This window comes from Balaenoptera acutorostrata, chromosome 5 (genome assembly GCF_949987535.1).
Source record: "Balaenoptera acutorostrata chromosome 5, mBalAcu1.1, whole genome shotgun sequence".
Classification (NCBI taxonomy): Eukaryota; Metazoa; Chordata; class Mammalia; order Artiodactyla; family Balaenopteridae; genus Balaenoptera; species Balaenoptera acutorostrata.
Genome location: NC_080068.1, coordinates 142,333,446 through 142,354,294, shown reverse-complemented (window position 1 = coordinate 142,354,294; position 20,849 = coordinate 142,333,446). Strand labels below are relative to the sequence as shown.

General features: G+C 42.5%; 1 protein-coding gene across 14 annotated transcripts in view; it reads left to right on the top strand.

The window, feature by feature from the left end:
* ADD1 (adducin 1) overlaps positions 1-20,849 on the top strand; it is a 76,986-nt gene that overhangs the window by 37,928 nt on the left and 18,209 nt on the right. For all 14 annotated transcript variants that reach the window (XM_057546362.1, XM_057546360.1, XM_057546359.1 and 11 more), the window contains exons 3-9: positions 703-865; positions 7,078-7,229; positions 14,935-15,015; positions 15,254-15,403; positions 17,458-17,601; positions 17,705-17,803; positions 18,527-18,703. In XM_057546362.1, coding sequence (XP_057402345.1) covers positions 703-865; positions 7,078-7,229; positions 14,935-15,015; positions 15,254-15,403; positions 17,458-17,601; positions 17,705-17,803; positions 18,527-18,703 — 966 coding nt within the window. The remainder of the gene's footprint in view (positions 1-702; positions 866-7,077; positions 7,230-14,934; positions 15,016-15,253; positions 15,404-17,457; positions 17,602-17,704; positions 17,804-18,526; positions 18,704-20,849) is intronic.

Genomic DNA, 20,849 nt, shown 5'->3' with positions numbered 1-20,849 from the left:
GAGGCGATCAGGGAGCTGAGAGGGGAGGGTGTGGATATTTAACCATCCGGAGTTAGGACCAAGCAAACAGGCAAGGTCATTGGCTGGTGACTGCTGTTGAGGAAAGAGTCTGGGGTCCAGATGGGTGGCTCCAGGCCTCACGTGCTGGTCGTTGCTAAGCGCAGCTCCGTACTGCACATATAGGCCATCTGGAATGCTGTTGATACAGAGGGTCCTTTGTACAGTGGATTGTTTCTTCTTGTGTTTTCCTTACTAAGCTTTAAGTTCCTGATGGCAAAGCCGTTTTCTTCCTATGTGTCCTCAGTGCCTAGAACAGTGTCAGGTGTTGTAAGGTGACTCAGGGTATTTAATCAGTCCTCTACTGTTTAAAATGTAGACTGTTACCTGTTTTCCCTTTTATTGGTGATGCTGGAATGAGCATCCTTATGAATAAGTCTTTGAGCACATCTGTGATTAGTTCCTTAGAAAAGATTCCTAGGAATAGGATGCCTGTTCAAATTTTTAAGCTTTTATCTTGTTAAATTACTGTCCAGAAAGAGTGTACTTATTTATGCTCCAGGTAGTGATATATGAGAATATCCATTTGCCTTTCCAGCACTGGATGAAAACAAACAGAAAATTGGTCTATGCGATAGTTACCCCTGCCTTCCCAAGGAACAGAAAAGAAGCGGTATCTCATTGTTTTAATTTGCCTTTTATTAGGCTTTCTGTGAAGAATTGGAATCAATGATACAGGAACAATTTAAGAAGGGGAAGAATCCCACAGGCCTATTGGCATTACAGCAGATTGCAGATTTCATGACCACGAATGTACCGAATGTCTACCCGGCAGCTCCGCAAGGAGGGATGGCTGCCTTAAACATGAGTGAGTAGTTCCTGACTTGGTATACATTCTCCGTCATTTTCCGGGTAAAATTTCCTAACATTTTCCAATGTGAAATAGATGAGCGCACACTATGTAATACGTAGAATTGAGTTTTTTTAAAAAATTGAGTTTTAGTTATAGTAAAAGATAGGCGTAAAAATGTCTTGACTATAGAGGGCTCCTTTTTTATGAGCCAGTGAGACTCTGTTATTTCTCAGGCAGGTAACTTTTTATGTGGCTTCTCAGACCCTTTATGAATTTTTAAAAAACTAATCAGAAATAATGCTTGGGGAGTAGCACATTGATTTTGCATGAACTTATTTCAGTCAAGCCAACATTTCTTTTTTTTTTTTTATAAGTTTATTTATTTCATTTTATTTTTTAAGTTTTTGGCTGTGTTGGGTCTTCGTTGCTGTACGCGGGCTTTCTCTAGTTGTGGCGAGCGGGGGCTACTCTTGGTTGCAGTGCGTGGGCTTCTCATTGCGGTGGTTTCTCTTGTTGCGGAGCACGGGCTCTAGGCGCGCGGGCTTCAGTAGTTGTGGCTCACGGTCTCTAGAGTGCAGGCTCAGTAGTTGTGGCGCATGGGCTTAGTTGCTCCGCGGCATGTGGGATCTTCCCGGACCAGGGCTCGAACCCGTGTCCCCTGCATTGGCGGGCGGATTCTTAACCACTGCGCCACCAGGGAAACCCCAAGCCAACATTTCTTATCCACCATTCCTCACTGCTGTTTGCAAATGAATGAGAAACAGAAATTCCAAAAGAAAGCCAGAAGAAAAATGTTGGATGGGTGAATGTGAGCCAAGTTAGTTAGCAAAGTTAGTTGTGCAGAGATGGCGCTTTGCCATGGCTGTTGAATTTGTAAACGTTAACATGACAAGGTGGAGCCCAGGGTACCTTGAGCATCAGCTAATCTGACCTATTGTATACTGTGCCCTGGATCAATCTCTGATGTTTCTAGTTGGATAATCAGCTTCTGACTGACCAACTTAAGGTATTGGTTTCTGTTAGATCACCTGCCATGTGCTATTTACCTGTCTGTTCTCTGGTATTCTTAGAAGTTGATTGACATTCACCTGAATGATAATATCATTAATGTCCAGAGAGTGTTAAAAATCACATGTAATTTACTAGCTCACACTTCCATCCTGAAGTCGAATGGTAGTCATTAGGTTTTCATGTTTTCACGTGGATTCTTTTTTTTTTTTAATCTAAGTTTCCATTTATTTATTTATTTATATTATTTTTGGCTGCATTGAGTCTTCGTTGCTGCACACTGGCTTTCTCTAGTTGCGGCGAGCGGCGGGGCTACTCTTTGTTGCAGTGCACGGGCTTCTCATTGCGGTGGCTTCTCTTGTTGCAGAGCACGGGCTCTAGGCGCATGGGCTTCAGTAGTTGTGTTGTGTGGGTTCAGTAGTTGTGGCCCACGGGCTCTAGAGCGCAGGCTCAGTAGTTGTGGCGCACAGCTTAGTAGCTCCACGGCATGTGGGATCTTCTCGGACCAGGGGTCGAACCCGTGTCCCCTGCATTAGCAGGCGGATTCTTAACCACTGCGCCACCAGGGAAGTTCTCAGATGGATTCTTAATGGATTCTAGTGATATTTATATGAATTAGATAATAAAGGACAATGTAATATATTTACTCACATATTGTTTTCTAGTCAGAGATAAAGGAAATTTTAATAGTGCCACACCAAAAAAAGAAGGAAGAAGAAAATCTAGTTTTAATTGTATCTAATAGTTTACTTCTTAAATATAAAAAATTTTAATGTGAATTTTAACCTTTGTTGTGGAATATAACATATGTAGATGGCATAGAACAAAATGATATATAACTTATGAATGGTTTAAGGTGAACGCCTTTATAACCAGCACCCTGGTTAAGAAATAAAGTTTTATCAGTTGCTTGCCCTCTTAAAAGGAATCACCATCTTGACTTGAATGGTATCACTGCCTTGCTTTTCTTTATAGTTATATCACCCAAATGGTTATCCTTAAACATTATGGTTTAGTATTTGTCTTTTTTTATTTACTGTCTCTTAAGCATTTTTAAAGCTACAAGTTGCCCCTCCATCTCTTTTTTTCTCCTCGCACTTTAAAGGAAATGGGTTTTGTTGATCTGTAGAGTTTGCTACAGTCTTGAATTTTGCTGATTCCATCTCCATGGTGCCCATATGTTCTTTTTTCTTTTGTATTTACAGTAAATTGGTAGCTGGGTCTAGAAGCTTGGCTGTATTTGGATTTTATTCTTTGGCAAGCTCACTTCATAGGTGGCACTGTGTTCTATCCGCAGGCGCATAAGTCTGCCTGTTGCCATTTGTGCTGTAGCAGCCATCGATGCTCAATGCCTAGATCCGTTAATTTAACAAAGGTTCCAAGGTGGTGATATTTTAATTTTGTCATTCCTTCTTCTGTATTTACTAGTTAGAATATTTCTGTAAAGAGAAACTTCTCTGGGAAATGGGGCATGGCCAGAAAGGGGGCTGCCTCATTCTCTGTCACTCAGCGCATGATTGCAGGGAGGCTGGTGCCAAGCCATTCATAGATGACCTGCTTGTTGGTCAGGGTTTCATACGGAGCAGAGCAGCTTCGTTGCTGAGATCTGTTGGAAGTCACCCTTCAACCCACATGCACAAAAAGAAACTTCCTCTCAGCTCTTTTGCTTATTACCCCGTGGTACAGTTTGTATAAAGGTAACCGTTCAAAATGAGAAGTTGGTTTCCTGTCATCTTCTAAAGTGACCAATTACTATTTCTTTAATATTATTTTGAATGCATAGATTTTTTTAAAAATTTATTTATTTGGTTGTGTCGGGTCTTAGTTGCAGCAGGCAGGCTCCTTAGTTGCAGCTCACAGGCTCCTTAGTTGAGGCTCGAGGGCTCCTGTGGCTCGCCGGCTCCTTAGTTGCGGCACATGGGCTCCATAGTTGTGGTATGCGGGCTCCTTAATTGCAGCTTGTGGGCTCCTTAGTTACGGCTCGCTGGCTTCCTTAGTTTTGTGGCATGAGAACTCTTAGTTGCAGCATGCATGTGGGATCTAGTTCCCGGACCAGGGATCGAACCCGGGCCCCCTGCATTGGGAGCACAAAGTCTTAACCACTGCGCCACCAGGGAAGTCCCTGCAGAGATTTAAATGTATTTAATGTGTTTCAAAACATTGCAGTTATCCTTTTTGATACTACTCACATTGTCCCACCTTTGACGAAAGAGAACCTCTCCAAGTTGACTCCTGAGCCTAGTAGTCTTTGACAGCTTCCAAGCCACCTCCCACAGGAGATGTTCTAGGCTCATCTTGTACAATTCCTGCCCCACATCCGGAGTCAGCCATTTCTCTAAGAAACCTTGATTTCTTTTTGTGAGAAATGAAATTTTAATCTGGGTGCTAGGAATGCTGTTTGCTACTGACTGGTTATTCTTTTTAGGCCTTTTTAGTGGATAGAGCTAGGAAATATAAATTACCTTTGGGAGGTTTCCTAAGAATCCGCCTGCCAATGCAGGGGACACGGGTTCAAGCCCTGGTCTGGGAAGATCCCACATGCCGCGGAGCAGCTAAGCCTGTGCGCCACAACTACTGAGCCTGCGCTCTAGAGCCCGCGAGCCACGGCTACTGAAGCCCGCGCAACTAGAGCCCGTGCTCCGCAACAAGAGAAACCACCACAGTGAGAAGCCCGCGCACTGCAACGAAGAGTAGCCCCTGCTCACCGCAACTAGAGAAAGCCCGCGCACAGCAACGAAGACCCAATGCAGCCAAAAATAAACAAATAAATTTGTTTTTAAAAATTACCTTGTGATTTGTATACTATATTGATAAATTGGAATTGTAAGTATAATTATAAATATATTGGAATTATAATTCCAATTAAAATTCAGGTCTAAGGGGTTTTTACTTAACCTCTTCTATCTAACATTTGTTTTTCTTTCTTCTACAACAAGAATTCTGGTTCTCCAGGACACCAGGAATAACAAAACTAAAATATTACTTAGTAACTCATTTGCTTTCTCCCACATACCACACACAGTATCAATCCTATACCAATAATATGTTCTCTCTTCATGTTTTAAAATAGTTATATTCTCTGTTGTCAGAGCATATAACCATTACATGTTATGGTCTTGTTTTTACGTTCATTTTGTGTTACAATTAATAACTTAATTCTGTAATAAATATATATTTAATGCTCACCACCAGTCCTTGTATCAGTGCCCCTTTAGTCAGTTTGGTTGTCTGAAGTTCCTTTTATAGTAGATTTCCCAGAAAACACTTGTGGAAAGGATTTCTGCGTTCTTGCGTCGTGGCCTTTATATGTCAATGTTAATTTGGTTTAGTTTGGGTATAAAATCATTGGCTCACATTTTCCTATTTTGTGTATCTTAAATGCGTAATTCATTTTCTTAGAATTTGAAGACAATCTTTCCATATAAGTTACTTGGTTTCTTTTCCTTGATGCTCATAAACTATTTTCCTTTTTCTTTAGAGTCCAGACATTTTACCAGAATATGTCTTGGTGTTCGTTCGTCCTTCTAGGCAATTTTCTCAGATGACGTGCCTTTCCAAATCTTTTTTATTTTCAGAGTGTTTTCTGGAATTGGTGTTTAGGGTTCATTCTGTTCCCTTGCTTTTGTTTCCTGGTATGCGCATGTTGGGTTTTCCTTGTCTGACTTCTTTAACCCTCACGTTTTCTCAAGTCCTTTTTATCACTTTCTTCATTTCTTTATGATTTAAAAAGTTTTTCTCCTCTTTCACCTTTATGCTGTTTTTAGTATTTGTTTTTAAAATTATTTTTCATTTATATCTAATTCCTTTTATATTCCAGACCTCATTTCTGAATTTTTCTAATTATATTAAAATTTTTTCATATCTTTTATTATTAATGCCTTTCTTTATCTTTTATGAAATGATAGGTTATAGTTTTCATTTGTTTTGTGGATATGTCTTTTCTTGTATGCTTTTGTTATGCATAGGAATGTGATTTTGCTCCTTTTTCTTTAATAATTTATTTTTAAAATTTATTTAATTAATTTATTTATTTTTGGCTGCATAGGGTCTTCGTTGCTGTGTGTGGGCTTTCTCTAGTTGTGGAGAGTGGAGGCCACTCTTCGTTGTGGTGCGTGGGCTTCTCATTGCCGTGGCTTCTCTTGTTGCGGAGCACGGGCTCTAGGCACGCGGGCTTCAGTAATTGCGGCGCGTGGGCCCAGTAGTTGTGGCTCGTGGGCTCTAGAGCACAGGCTCAGTAGTTGTGGTGCATGGGCTTAGTTGCTCCTCAGCATGTGGGATCTTCCCGGACTAGGGCTCGGACCCGTGTCCCCTGCATCGGCAGGTGGATTCTTAGCCACTGCACCACCACGGAAGCCCTCTTTGAATAATTTTTGTGTGGTATTTGATGATGATATTTTTCTGTTCATTTTACATGGAATTAGTTTTCCTGGAGGAGTCTAGTTCAGGAATCCTGACTCTAGAGCTCCCTCTTCTGTTGTTTTTGTGAAGTGCTAAAAAATATGGCAGCTTATTTAATTCTCCTCCCTTGCTTTTATCTGGGTCTTTTCTCTTTTTTTCTTTTCTTTTCTCTTGTTCCCACCCCCTTCTTCCCCTCTGCTCCTCTCACCTCTTTTTTTTTTTTTAATAAATTTATTTACGTATTTATTTATTTATTATTTTTGACTGCGTTGGGTCTTTGTTGCTGCGTGCAGGTTTTCTCTAGTTGCGGTGAGCGGGGGCTACTCTTTGTTGTGGTGCGTGGGTTTCTCATTGTGGTGGCTTCTTTTGTTGCGGAGCACGGGCTCTAGGCACGCAGGCTTCAGTAGTTGTGGCTCGTGGGCTCTAGAGGGCAGGCTCAGTAGTTGTGGTGCACGGGCTTAGTTGCTCCGCTGCATGTGAGATCTTCCCAGACCAGGACTCGAACCCGTGTCCCCTGCATTGGCAGGTGGATTCTTAACCACTGCGCCACCAGGGAAGCCCCATGATGTATATGTTTAATACTGTAAGTTACCTTCTAAGTTTTGCTTTACTGCATCCTACAAATTTTATTACCTTTCTGTTATTGACTTCTATCTTAGTTGTATTAATGTTGGGGAACTTGGTCTTTATGAAATAGTCTTTGACGTTTTCAAGACTTACCTTATGGCCCATTGTGGGATGTTTAATATCTCAACTGTTATTTGATTTACATTTGACAAGAAGTATTAAATCTTTGAGTCTTGTTTCTTTTTTTATTTCAGGTCTTGGTATGGTGACTCCTGTGAATGACCTTAGAGGATCTGATTCTATTGCCTATGACAAAGGGGAGAAGTTATTGCGGTGTAAACTGGCAGCGTTTTACCGACTAGCAGATCTCTTTGGATGGTCTCAGCTTATCTACAATCACATCACAGTGAGTATTAAATGGGGTAGGAACTGAATGATAAGTGGGATATTACGTGTCTGGCACCACCTGTTCCCATTAGGGGCAGAGGGGATCCGGCTGCGCTGAAGTAAATCGTGGAACACCTTCCTTCTGATTGCTGACTGCAGAGTATAATAATCTGAGAATTAGCCAGTTTGAATTAAAAATTACGAGAACCAGTAGTTCTTTAAAACTTCTTGCTTGCTTGCTAACCTAGTAAATGAGTGTTTACCAAATTATAGGTGGTTCCTAAAGTTCTCTTTATGCCTAAAAAATCAAGAATGAAGATGTTTTCTTTCCTACTTTGACCAAAGCCTTCTATCTCTCATACTTATTTCTTCAGATATTCCAGTTTTAGCCATTTTTCAACATTATCCGGACCTCTAGTTTCTTCAATTCATTCTTTTTTTTTTGTTTTTTGTTTTTTTTTTAAAGGTTTATATTTAGAGACTATGCCTCTTTAATTTTTGTTTTTGTTTTTGTTTTTTAATTTATTTATTTTATTTTTGGGTGTGTTGGGTCTTAGTTTGTGTGCGAGGGCCTTCTCCAGCTGTGGCAAGCGGGGGCCACTCCCCATCGCAGTGCACGGGCCTCTCACTGTCGCGGCCTCTCTTGTTGCGGAGCACAGGCTCCAGACGCGCAGGCTCAGCCGTTGTGGCCCACGGGCCCAGCTGCTCCGCGGCATATGGGATCTTCCCAGACCAGGGCTCGAACCCGCGTCCCCTGCATTGGCAGGCAGATTCTCAACCACTGCGCCACCAGGGAAGCCCCCTTTTTTTGTTTTTTAATAAATTTATTTATTTTTTGGCTGCATTGGGTCTTCGTTGCTGTGCTCAGGGTTTCTCTAGTTGTGGTGAGCAGGGGCTACTTTTGGTTGCAGTGTGCATGCTTCTCATTGTGGTGGCTTCTCATTGAGGAGCACAGGCTCTAGGGCGTGCGGGCTTCAGTAGTTGTGGCGCACAGGCTCAATAGTTGTGGCTCACGGGCTCTAGAGTGCAGGCTCAGTAGTTGTGGCGCACGGGCTTAGTTGCTCCTTGGCATGTGGGATCTTCCCGGACCAGGGCTCAAACCCGTGTCCCCTGCATTGGCAGGAGGATTCTTAACCACTGTGCCGCCAGGGAAGCCTCTTATTGGATATTTTAAATTATTAATATAGTGTCTGCTTATTGTGGCAAGCGTCCTTTACACAGACGTTGAAAGAAGAAATCATAATCCTGTGAATACGCTTATCCCCCTTGAGATAACCAGCATTAACAGACGTTTAAATCGTTTTACCCTTTTCTCCATACTCAACACACTCAGTACACACAATACTTAATACACATGTGTAGGTGTTTTTTACTTGTGGACTCATAACCAGCAGTGCTTAGTTCAGCTCCATTCTTTTTTTTTTTTTTTTTAAGTATTTATTTATTTGTTTTGGCTGTGAAAGGATCTTAGTTGCTGGATGTGGGCTTCTTAGTTGCGGCAGGCGGACTCTTAGTTGTGGCATGCAAACTCTTAGTTGCGGCATGCATGCAGGATCTAGTTCCCTGACCAGGGATTGAACACGGGCCCCCTGCATTGGGCGCACGGAGTCTTACCCAGTGGACCACCAGGGAGGCTCCCAGCTCCATTCTTGACTCCAAGGAATGCTCTCTGATGGTAGTCTGAAGCCCACCTTTGTGACCAGTGCACTGTGCTTCTGGGATGTGGTAGGGATCTTTGCCAGATATACCGAGTTACCCTCCCCTCTGTTCTCCACATTGCCACTAAAGTGAACCTTTCAAAACGCAGACCTGACCCTGTTGTATCCATGCTGTCATGCTTGTGGAATGTTACTTCCACCCCAGCACGCCTGCTTTATTTCCCCCACAGCAGTTACCATCATCCATACTGTACGTTTGCTCGTCGTCCACATCAGCTCCATGAAGGGAGCCTCCAGCCGTGTCCTGGGAAGAGTTCCTGTGCTGGGCACAGAGGAGGCACACACTGAACTCTTGGCTGAATGATGGAGTGAAGCCTCCAGTTGAACTGAAATTCTGCCTTAGTAAAATTATCAAATGGGACTCCATGGTGCCTTTTGATATTTGGTCAGTGGATCCAGTTAACCTCCCACAAGTGCTGGCTCTCTTCCTTGTGCCTGCGTGGAAATTGCTGGCCTCTGTGGCTAATTATACTTGACAGAACGTCTGTGTAGAGATTTAATGCTAAATGGTTGCCTAAAACTTAGTTCCTTGAAAATGTTACAGTGCTAAGAGGAAATGTAATCCTTGGCTTAATGCCAGCCTTACATTCTCTGGGGGTTTTAAAAGCTGTTTACTACTAGTCCTATTATGAATGCTATTTAAATAAGTTTGAATTGCTTAAATTGCTCATTTTTTCCCCTTTAATTATTTAGGACTTGGCAAAATTAAAACATTAGTTAGGTGTTTGCTTTTCTGTAAGTGATCTGTTTGGGACTTAACACTGAGTAAAAAAGAAATTCAAGTTACAAAACATATTTCTTATATCTTGTGAACTATTTGAGGAAAAAAGTTTTTGTTTTTGTTTCTTTAACTATTTATAGCATCCATCTTTTGGTTTCACAGTCTGGGCGTTATCATATATAGATTTAACAGAAAAGAAATATTAACAGGATCAGCGCAGCCAAAAAGTGCTAACAGGTCATCGTGCCCTTTCTTTGAAGGAGGGCAATAGGGATTTTCTGCTAAAGGGATTTAAAAGTGCTAACAGGTGTTAGAGGATTGGAGATGATTGTCTGAATTACATCTCTGTCTTAAGATTGCATTGGATTTAGAGAAGCTTTTGAGCGGGAGTGTCAAAAGACAGGATAGCCCAGTTGGCACATGGGCTGGGCTTCCTCTCTTGGTGGCACTTAGCCGATGGCAGGGTCTTTCTGTCCCTAAATGCCTCTTGGTGTCAGTGGAGTGCTAGGTTCACCTCCATTCTGGATTCCACGGAATGCTAACCCTCCGAGGTGGTGGGCTCCAGAGGTGGCGGCGGGTCCACAGTGACTGTGTTCTGAGGACATGATAGGGATCTCTGCCAGAGATAGTGAGTCGGGTGTATTTGGTTTTCGGGGAATGACGTTAGCGCTCATTCCTTGTGCACAGAAAAGGGGCATTAGATGTGGGAAGACTCGCAGTTAGACCAGTGCTAGGCCATCAGGGACTAGAAAACTTACTTTGAAATGACCTCTCTTTTTTCAGTCTACATCAGTATTTAGCACTTTCTCCTTTTTGTTTCAGATTCTGAAAATTGTATATTTTAAGCTTTTTCCATAATAATATGTAGATCTGTTAAGCTCACTCTTGGAAATATATGTTAAGGAAAGAAGTCAAAGAAGAAAACATGATGTATAAATATATTTATTATAGCATTATCTATAATAATAAAAAAATTTGAGTCAATATCCATCAGTAGGTGGGAAATGGCTCAGTTATTCAACATCAGCTTGAGGGAATGCTACATACTATGAAAAATAATTGATAAAGACCATGTGAAACCATGGAAAATAATTATTATAAAAGAGAAAATAGGGCTTCCCTGGTGGCACAGTGGTTGAGAATCTGCCTGCCAATGCAGGGGACACGGGTTCGAGCCCTGGTCTGGGAAGATCCCACATGCCGTGGAGCACCTAGGCCCGTGAGCCACAATTACTGAGCCTGCACGTCTGGAGCCTGTGCTCCGCAACAAGAGAGGCCGCGATAGTGAGAGGCCCGCGCACCGCGATGAAGAGTGGCCCCCACTTGCCACAACTAGAGAAAGCCCTCTCACAGAAACGAAGACCCAACACAGCCATAAATAAATAAATAAATAAATAAAAATTTAAAAAAAAAGAGAAAATATAAAATGTATGCTGTTTATATGAATTATGTGTATATATATATAGACAAAAAAGTGAGTAAAACTGGCTACGTAGTATTTTTTTAGTGTGGGACCTGATAGCATGAGTGTGCTTCTAAAATTTATGTGGAGGAAAAAAGGCCTAGAATAGATAACTCCTGAAGAACTAGGTAAGGAGATATTTTTTCCTATCAAGTGTCAAACTTATAAAGTGATGGTAACTAAAATAGTGTGCTTTGGGGAAAGGCAGAAACAGATAAACCAGTGGGACAGAGCTCAGAACTGGATCTTTATGTATTGAAATCAGATATACAGGGACTTCCCTGGTGGTCCAGTGGTTAAGACTCCACGGTCCCAGTTCAGGGGGCCTGAGTTCAATCTCTGGTCAGGGAACTAGATCCCGCATGCTACAATGAAGATCCTGCATGCCTCAACTAAGACCCGGTGCACCCAAATAAATAAATAAATATTAAAAAAAAAATCAGATATACAAAAGAGTCTGCATTGCAGATCATCAAGGGAAGAATGATGGACCAGGCTGTAATTGGTGCTGGCACAATTAGATTGAAAAATTAGAATTGGAAAATTGTATTGGATTCTTACCTTATACTGTATAGAGTCACAAAGCAATTCCAATGAATTAAGCATTAAATGTGAAAGATAATACTTAAAAAATTTTAGGATCAGTATAAGCGAAAATCATTTACCTTTAACCTCTGACTTAAGGAAAGTTGTCTTAAGACACAGAAGCACTTATCATAAAAGAAAAGATGAATAAATCATTTGACTACATTAAAATAAACAAATTTCTCATCATTAAAAGACACCATAAAGAGAATGAAACTAAAAGCTTACAACCTAGAAGATTTTGCCTCACGGTTAGCCAACAAGAAATTAGTATCCAGAATAGATGAAGAACTATGAATAAGCAAACCAGTATAAAATGGACAAAAGACAAGTCAATTTACAGGAATTTCACAGAAGGGGAAATAAGACTGGCTTATAAAAATATGAAATGTTGCTCAACTCAGTTGTAACTGGGAAATTATAAAGTCACAATGGAATACCATTTCATGGACATCAGATTTTAATTTTTAGGAAAGATGGTTATAGAAGCACAGAACTATCATATACTACTAGCAGGAGTGTACATTTAATTAGGCCCTTTGGAAAATAATTTGGCTTCATCTACTACTTTGTTACCCTGGAGAAACTTGTACCATGTACACTAGGAGACAGGTATAAGAATGTTCATAGCATTGTTTTTAATGGCAAAATGAAAACCACGTCCATTGACAGAAGATGGATACATAAATTGTATATTCATCCAATAGACACTATACAGCAATGAGGATGAATAAATTATTGCCATGTTGTATATCATCTGGAGGAATCTCAGAAATAGTGTTGAGGAAAAAAAGTCACCGAAAAATACAGTATGATTGCAATTACATGAAGTTCACAAACAGATAAAAATTAAGCAATACATTGCTTAGGGATGAATATATATAAAGTAAAACTGTAAGGAAAAGAAACAAAATGCTTAACACGTAACTCAGGATAGTGATTATTTATGGGATATGGGGGGAAAGAAACAGCTTCAGAAATATTAGATTTATTTTGTTTCTGAAGCTGGTTGAAAGGTACCTGGGCGTTTGATTTATTATACTTAAATTGTACATATACCTGCTAAATACTTTTTTACAGGTATGTTTCAAAATAAAAACTTTTAAAATAAGCAAAAATATCTGACATGGGACTTCCGTTGTGGCACAGTGGTTAAGAATCTGCCTGCCAGTTCAGGGAACACGGGTTCCATCCCTGGTCTGGGAAGATCCCACATGCCACAGAGCAACTAAGCCCATGCGCCACAACTACTGAGCCTGCGCTCTAAGAGCCTGTGAGCCACAACTACTGAGCCTGCACTCTAAGAGCCTATGCGCCGCAACTACTGAGGCCCATGCGCTCTAGGACCCTTGTGCCACAACTACTGAGCCTGTGTGCTGCAGCAGCTGAAATCCGCGCACCTAGAGTCCATGCTCCGCAAAAAGAGAAGCCACCGCAATGAGAAGCTTGCGCACCACAACAAAGAGTAACTCCCACTCGCCGCAACTAGAGAAAGCCCATGCGCTGCGACAAAGATCCAATGCAGCCAAAAAAATAAATAAATAAAATTAAAAATATCTGACATTTAATTTTTCCCTGTTTGCAACCTTATTTTTCTTCATCCCAGCCAATAAATACACAGAGTAATTCCTTGTTTAAGTTTTGTTTTGACCCAGTTTGGGAATTGGGGAATTTGCATAGTTTTGATTAAGATAGTTAAAAAGATCAGCATCCTTTATAAAATAAAAGAACTGATTTTAGGGTTAAAAAACCTGGCTAACTTATAATTAATGGGAAAATATTTGGGGGAAAGGCCCAAATACTTTCTGGCCCCTCGGTAGTGAAAGTGCGGAGTCCTAACCACTGGACTGCCAGGGAATTCCCAGCATTTTCGAAACAACTAAAAAGGAGTAGAGGCCTAGTAGCAGAGATTTATAGAGAATGGATATTGTAGAGATCGCTTTCCTACTACCACTAATACTATTGCAGTAGTGTAATAGTTAAGAGATGCCATTTATTGAAAGCTTTATTGTGAGTACAAGCCCCTTTCATCCCCACTTCATGGGTGAGGAGACCAGGAGCCCAGGGTCCCCAGAGCAGCATAGACAGTTCTAGGTTTTAACTCAGGTCTTATATGACTGTGGGTCCGCATTCTAGTGTGCTGAGGAAATCCAGTGAGTTTCGCGTGAAGGTGACATGGAGCAGATGGGATAGTTTCAGACGCCCCAGGACTAAACTACAGTTTAGGGCGGAGGTGTGTTGCACACCACAGACAGATTTCTGCTCAGTGTGAGAGAGAGTGTTTAGTGATTAGGCCTCTCCAGCTTCTGTTTGTTCACTGCCGTACCCTAGCATCCAGGTGCAGAAGGCCTCCGGGACTATTTGCTGAATGAAGGAACGAGGCTGGCCATGTGAGGGCATCACTGCACTGTCCAAGCAGACACTCCTCCGCCCCGTGTGTGTTTCTTTTGGGCCACTACGGAAGTCACTGTGCTGGTTAGGAAGTTGGACTAAACACCATAAGGCCTTTTCCACAAACACTGAATTCCACCTACCCGACCCTAATCAGAATTCTTAGCCCAGTAGTAAATGTATTCCATCCTAATAGCTTTGGGAAGTCTTTTGAGTCTGTCCCAAAATCATTATATTGATAAAAATTAGACTAAATTTTTGTGAGGGCAGAACTCTTCCCCCCCCGCCCCCACTACATGACTAGCATCTAGCACATATCCATCGTATGTGACAAATCTGTATTGTTGAAAGAAAACTATATTGTGGAAGGAAGAAAGATACCAGGGGAGTGAGGATGTGATGTGTAGAGACTTTTGGTCAGGCAGAAAGGAAGAATGCTCTCTTATTTGTGATTTTTATGATTGTTCACTATCATATAGGTTTTGAGCACTTAAAAAAAAAAACCATTTTGACTTTTAAAAAATAAGGTTTGGTTTTCATTATTACACCCTTGAGGAGTGTCACCTTTTTGCACATGATACTGGCTTGGTAGCCACCAGAAGGTTTTTTCTTTATAAAGTTAATTATCATGAATGTGACCAAGATGCACTTCATGTACCCAGTAAGTTACTACAACATAATAACAGAAAGCTTTCAGTACCCCTTAGCTTTGTGATAGGCACTGTACTTAAGTGCGTCCCTGTGTAGCTCAGTTAATGCTCACAAAAAACCCGTGAGTCTGTGGACTGAAAGAGATGCAAATAATTTCAGTAGGATTTTTGAGCTAACTCAGTAATTCTCCCCACAGACCAGAGTGAGCTCCGAGCAGGAACACTTCCTCATTGTACCTTTTGGACTTCTCTACAGTGAAGTGACTGCGTCCAGTTTGGTAAGAATGTCCTTCTCTTCTTGGGCATCAAGTATATGTAGGTCATATTAGATAATTAAATACCATCTAATCTCGTTAGACATGTAAAACCCAAGAAAGAGGAAAAACTCTTGTGTGATTAACTCAGGGAAAAACTTTTAAAATTAGTTATAAACACTTTAAACTTTGGTTTAAGTAATTTCTAGTTAGGATAACATGAAATCCTCTTGATATTTAAGACTTTGCTTTCTTATTTCAGGTTAAAGTCAATCTACAAGGAGAGGCAGTGGACCGTGGAAGTACTAATCTAGGGGTAAATCAGGCTGGCTTCACGTTACATTCTGCCATTTACGCTGCACGCCCGGACGCGAAGTGTGTTGTGCATGTTCACACACCAGCAGGGGCCGCGGTGAGTGCGCTGCCCTGGTAGAGACTTCAAGTTTAAAGCCGTTCAGTGAGCGGCACTTCACATTTCCTCCAAATTGCCCTCTCTTGTTGCACCAAGTCAACAAACCTCATTTTGTTGGATTAGAAAAATCTTTTTTCCTCACTACATTTGACTTTCTTAAAAGAATATATTTTAAGGGGTCCATTTACTATCTGATTTTGAAAAACATGTAATAAGTCTGAAAATGTTGTAAGACTTAACGATTAGAAAATCAGTGTTGAAGAGGGGAGTGAGATTTCAGCGTATGGGAGACTGGGAAGTGCAGAATGACAGCAGTGAATTGAGACTCCTTGTTTGAGAAGAGAAGTGGGAAGAGGAGGGAGGGTGAGGTGGGGTGGTAGGTGGGGGACGCTGGGCTCAGGCAAGGGTTCGTGGGATGCAGGAGACTTGAACCTGCTTGACGGGCTGTGGGGAAGGCGCCAGGCACCTGTGATGGAGAGGTTGAGGCCGAGAGACACACCGGCCAGCCTCCCACAGATGATCCGCTTGGAGTTAGCGAAACCCAGGCTGGATCGTGACTGGGGAGAGTAATACCGGGGGAGGGAGTTCCCTGGTCCAGTGGTTAAGGCTTGGCGCTATCACTGCCCTGGCCCGGGTTCAGTCCCTGGTTGGGGAACTAAGATCCCCTCAAGCCGTGCGGCGCAGCCAAAAAATAGAAAAAGAAGGGGGAAGAGGGCACAGACGGTGCAGACTATTAGGAGACTTGGCCGTTGAGCCCTGAGCTTGCCAGGAGCCTGCCCCATCCTGATCACCAAGCCTCGACCCTTCTGGTGCAAAGTGGCCACCTGACAAAACCTCAGACCCCTCAGTATGTATGAAAATGTACTTTCTGGTTGTTGTTACAGTCATGTGAAAGCGAAGCGCTCAAGAACTGTCTAGAATTGTCTTTTTTATCACCAGTTTTATACTTTAATGACTTCCTGGGCTTATTTGTTTGACAGATGGCCTCATTGATTAAGTAATACTGAATTTCACTCTATCTTGATGTTTTAATGTCATAGATCTTGGGTTGTTTGGATGAATGTTGGATCTGGTTTGTTTTATTTTGAAGATATGGTTCTTGATGTCAGCATCAGTTTTATTAGTTATATCATTCTCCAGATGATGTAATTTTTTCTTTAAAGAATGCATGCTCTTCCAACCCCAAAAAATCCATGCAAAAAAAAGAAAAATCCATGCATTTTAAAGAACCATTAGAGGTACCTTTGAGACTATGGTTATTACAAATAGCATGTAATTTGTTTTAAAAATTATCAAAGTAACTTTACTTTGTAAGGAAATATCTTCTTATAGAAAGGCTGATATTGTGAAAGGAATTAAATATGGTACTGCCTTTTTTGTGGTATTGTCTTTTTAGATTAACTTTTCTGTAAGAAATTGTTACACTTACATATGTATTATTTAAATCTTTGGGGCCTGTTAGTCTAGGTAGAAGACCTGTAAAATTAGCATATTCTAAAGTCAGTTTGGGAAAGTTAAGGAAATTAAAGGGCTATATGGACACTTAGATTTTTCACTTAAATAAATGTAGAGAATTTATACAGTATAATTATCCTAAACCTTTATAAATCTCCTTTTATCTGACTTTCAGGTGTTCCTATCTCACCTACAACCTAAGATGAAAAGTACACAAAACCTTACAGCCCTTCAGAAACCCCTCTTTGCAATGTTGTGACTTATTCAGAGGAAGCCATTATCTCTCCTTGCAGTAGATCCAGGACTCATCTTATTAAATCTGAGCTCACTTGGTGTTTACAGTCAGTGTGGGAGAAATCCAGAAAGATCTGGAATTTCTTTTGAGGCCTTCCTTGACAGTGGTAGCTTTGATTTTTAAAAATAGATTGGTGGTGAGCCCCAGAAGTAACGTTTATCTTCAATTCATGGGTTCATTTATTTCTGAAAGGAGAACAAAGTAAAATATGTTCCCCCCTTTATTTTTTTGAGGAAAGCATTTGCCATGTCGTCAGTGTGTAGCTTCTGATTTGTCTTCGTTGATGGTGTTGGTTGTTCTCTAGGTCTCTGCGATGAAATGTGGCCTCTTGCCAATCTCCCCAGAGGCACTGTCCCTTGGAGAAGTGGCTTATCATGATTATCATGGGATTCTGGTTGATGAGGAAGAAAAAGTTTTAATTCAGAAAAATTTGGGGCCTAAAAGCAAGGTCAGTAGGCATCTAATCTGGTATGTAAATTACAGAGGAAAGAAGAAAAGTGTATCTGTCTTCTTGCCTAGGCCCATAGAGCTTTCCTGTCTCCTCCCTTTAGGTTCTTATTCTCCGGAATCACGGGCTTGTATCCGTTGGAGAGAGCGTTGAGGAGGCCTTCTATTACATCCATAACCTTGTGGTTGCGTGTGAGATCCAGGTAGGTGGTGGCCGTTCCGTTTGGTCTGTAGTACACTTAGGTGTTTGTGGGGTTCCCATAGATTTTTGATGCTTGTTTTGCAGCAGTGAGTCTGTGAGCAATTTCTTTGCTAAAGATGAGCTCATGGATTTGGAAGATGACCAGGGGAAATGCCGTTTCACTGATTTAAGTCGGCAAATGATTATTGGGCTTTTCATTTCTAACTTTTTATTTTTCAAATGCATAAGTCACTACCACTGATGGAGTACTAGCATATGCCAGCCCTGCTATCAGGTGCTTTATTTATGTTACTACATGTCATTTCATTTGAACTCCACGCACTCTTTTTGAAAAAGTAGGTGCAGGGCGTAGAGACGCGGCCCCAGTCTCACGGCAGTGGGCGCTGCTCGTGCTGAGTCTGCTCAGCCCCTGTGTGCGCTCCTGTCGCTCTGACTTGTGTCTGTGTGGTAATGCAGCCCCCAGTCCCCTTCATGTGACCTTGGGAGGGCTTTGTCTTCCCATTTGTCCTTCAAGTCTGAGTACCCAATATTTTTTCATGCTAAAGAAAACCTTCTGAAAATAACCTTGTGATTTGTCTGTCACTATCCATCTCACATTTTTTATTCTTATAATGATTTGGTTTCTTGTGAAACCTACATTTCTGTTGAAGTGATCTCTCATAGGCATCTGACCCCCTTGATCAGTAAGGAACTCCAACTGTAGTGTTTGCTTGTTTTGGAAAAGGTTCGAACTCTGGCCAGTGCGGGAGGGCCAGACAATTTAGTCCTCCTGGATCCTGGGAAGTACAAGGCCAAATCCCGTTCCCCCGGGTCCCCGGCAGGGGAGGGCAGCGGATCGCCTCCCAAATGGCAGCTTGGTGAGCAGGAGTTTGAAGCGCTCATGCGGATGCTGGATAATCTGGTAAGAATGTTGCCACCACTTGATGTTACAGCGCTCGTCCCAACAGCACAAATGTTGGTGTTTTTATAGTGAGTGAAATAGTATTGTGAAATTGCTGTCTTCATGCAGTATCAGAATGCTTTCACCCTCAAAAGTCATGAAGAAGCACCAGGGCAATTTAACTTCTAAGCTAAACTACGATTGCATATATAGGTGAGGGTTTCTTGTCTCCTTTTGTTTTTTAAAGGTAATCTTGTTTGGACTGTGTGGGGTCAGGAGCACAGAGAATGGTCTGCTCTGCTGGATAAGTAACTCCTCGAGTAGCAGGGTCAGCCCAGTACCCGCCATCCCGCAAGCAAGCTGTCAAGGGGACTTTCTAGATCAGTCGGCCAAGTGTCTTGTTTTTGTTTTAACAGTAAATTCTAGCTATTCGGGGCCTGACTGCTGTGTTCCACACACTTTGCTGCCGATTTATTGCATGGGAGACCGTCTGCTGCTTCCTGCGGGGACGTGGAGCCCAGCGTGGTACAGGAGCGTGGCTGAGGGGCTTTCAGCATAATAGGAATGTTCCAATAGTACATGGCAGGATGTAGTCTGTTAGGTGGCTGCAGTGAGGGATGTCGTCCTTTTGCAAGGATCAGGGAGGAAATTTATGTAGAGGGTGGCACTTGAGAAGGACCTCAGAGAAGAGGTAGAAGCGTGGCAGGCTGAGTTGGGGGATGGAAAGCATCCGTAGCAGAGGTGAGGGCACGGCTGGAGACACGGCAGCAGGACAGGGTCGTGCCTTTCAGGTCCGTCTCTGATTTCGCCAAATTCTTTAAATATTCACAACAAGGCACTTAGGGTCGAAGCAACCACATTAAAAGACAAATGGCTCTGTGATGGGTCCCTTTTCCTGCTGCAGTGTCATACCTCTTCGATAGGATTCAAGAGAGTCTCCTACTGCCACATGATGTTAGGTGCTGGAGAAAAAAAGGACCTGTCGTGGGCATGTGGGACAGAGAAGCCACTGGAAGAGCATGTTGCCAGCTTCACATTAAGAAAGTTGCCATGGGGCTTCCCTGGTGGTGCAGTGGTTGAGAATCCGCCTGCCAATGCAGGGGACACGGGTTCGAGCCCTGGTCTGGGAGGATCCCACATGCCGTGGAGCAACTGGGCCCGTGAGCCACAACTACTGAGCCTGCGCGTCTGGAGCCTGGGCTCCGTGACAGTGAGAGGCCCGCGCACAGTGATGAAGAGTGGCCCCCGCTCGCCATAACTAGAGAAAGCCCTCGCACAGAAACAAAGACCCAACACAGCCATAAATAAATAAATAAATTTATATTAAAAAAAAAAAAAAGAAAGTTGCCACAACTGGACCAGGTCACGGGTGGGATGGGCGGCTTCAGGAAGATCTTGGAAGAAAAAGAATTCATGGATCTGATTCAGGGTGTGCTAATTGTCCTCAGGGTTCTCACTGAAATTCTTTGGACTTAGGAGAATGTTCATTGCTGGAAAGGGAGAGCTGGGAGTTAACTGCCTAGAAGTGATGGTCACAGGAGTAGGTTTGATCAGTGAGGGAGGGGTGAACCTCCCATAACTTCTGCATTCATTTGCTCAGTAAGTGGGTTGCATTAACTGACCATCTAGTCTTGAGCCTGTAGCCATGACCAGGACACAGTTCCTGCCCTCAGGGAGTTCATGGCCTAGTCAGGGAAATGGACAAACAAGTCCCGGATGCAGCCCGGCATCTGTGACGTGCGCACTGACGGAGCACGAAGGCAGCTGCAGGGTGGAGGCGGGGCGCATGAGCCGGGACTGCTTCAAGGGAAGCAGCAAGAGGAAGAAAGCTCACTAAGACGCTGGAAGAAGCAGGCCAGGACAGTGCAGACTCAGGGAGGTCACACCCGGAGAAGGTTTGAGAGTGGGAGGTGGTCGCTCAGGCATCTGCATCCGGAGTCCGATACCCTGAGGGGCCCAGCAAGGCGAGGAACGCTGGGGCGACCCAGGCTTACTGGCCCTTCTTCTGTCCTCTTAGCAAATACTTTGACGTTCACTGTGCTTATACCTAAAAGTCAGGCGGGGAACGGGAGGGAGGAATAAAAATCAGGAACGCCAGCCTGCCACATCTTATGCACTCAGTACATTCTGGAAGGTGGAGAGAGAGAGGATTAAAATTAGTAACTCC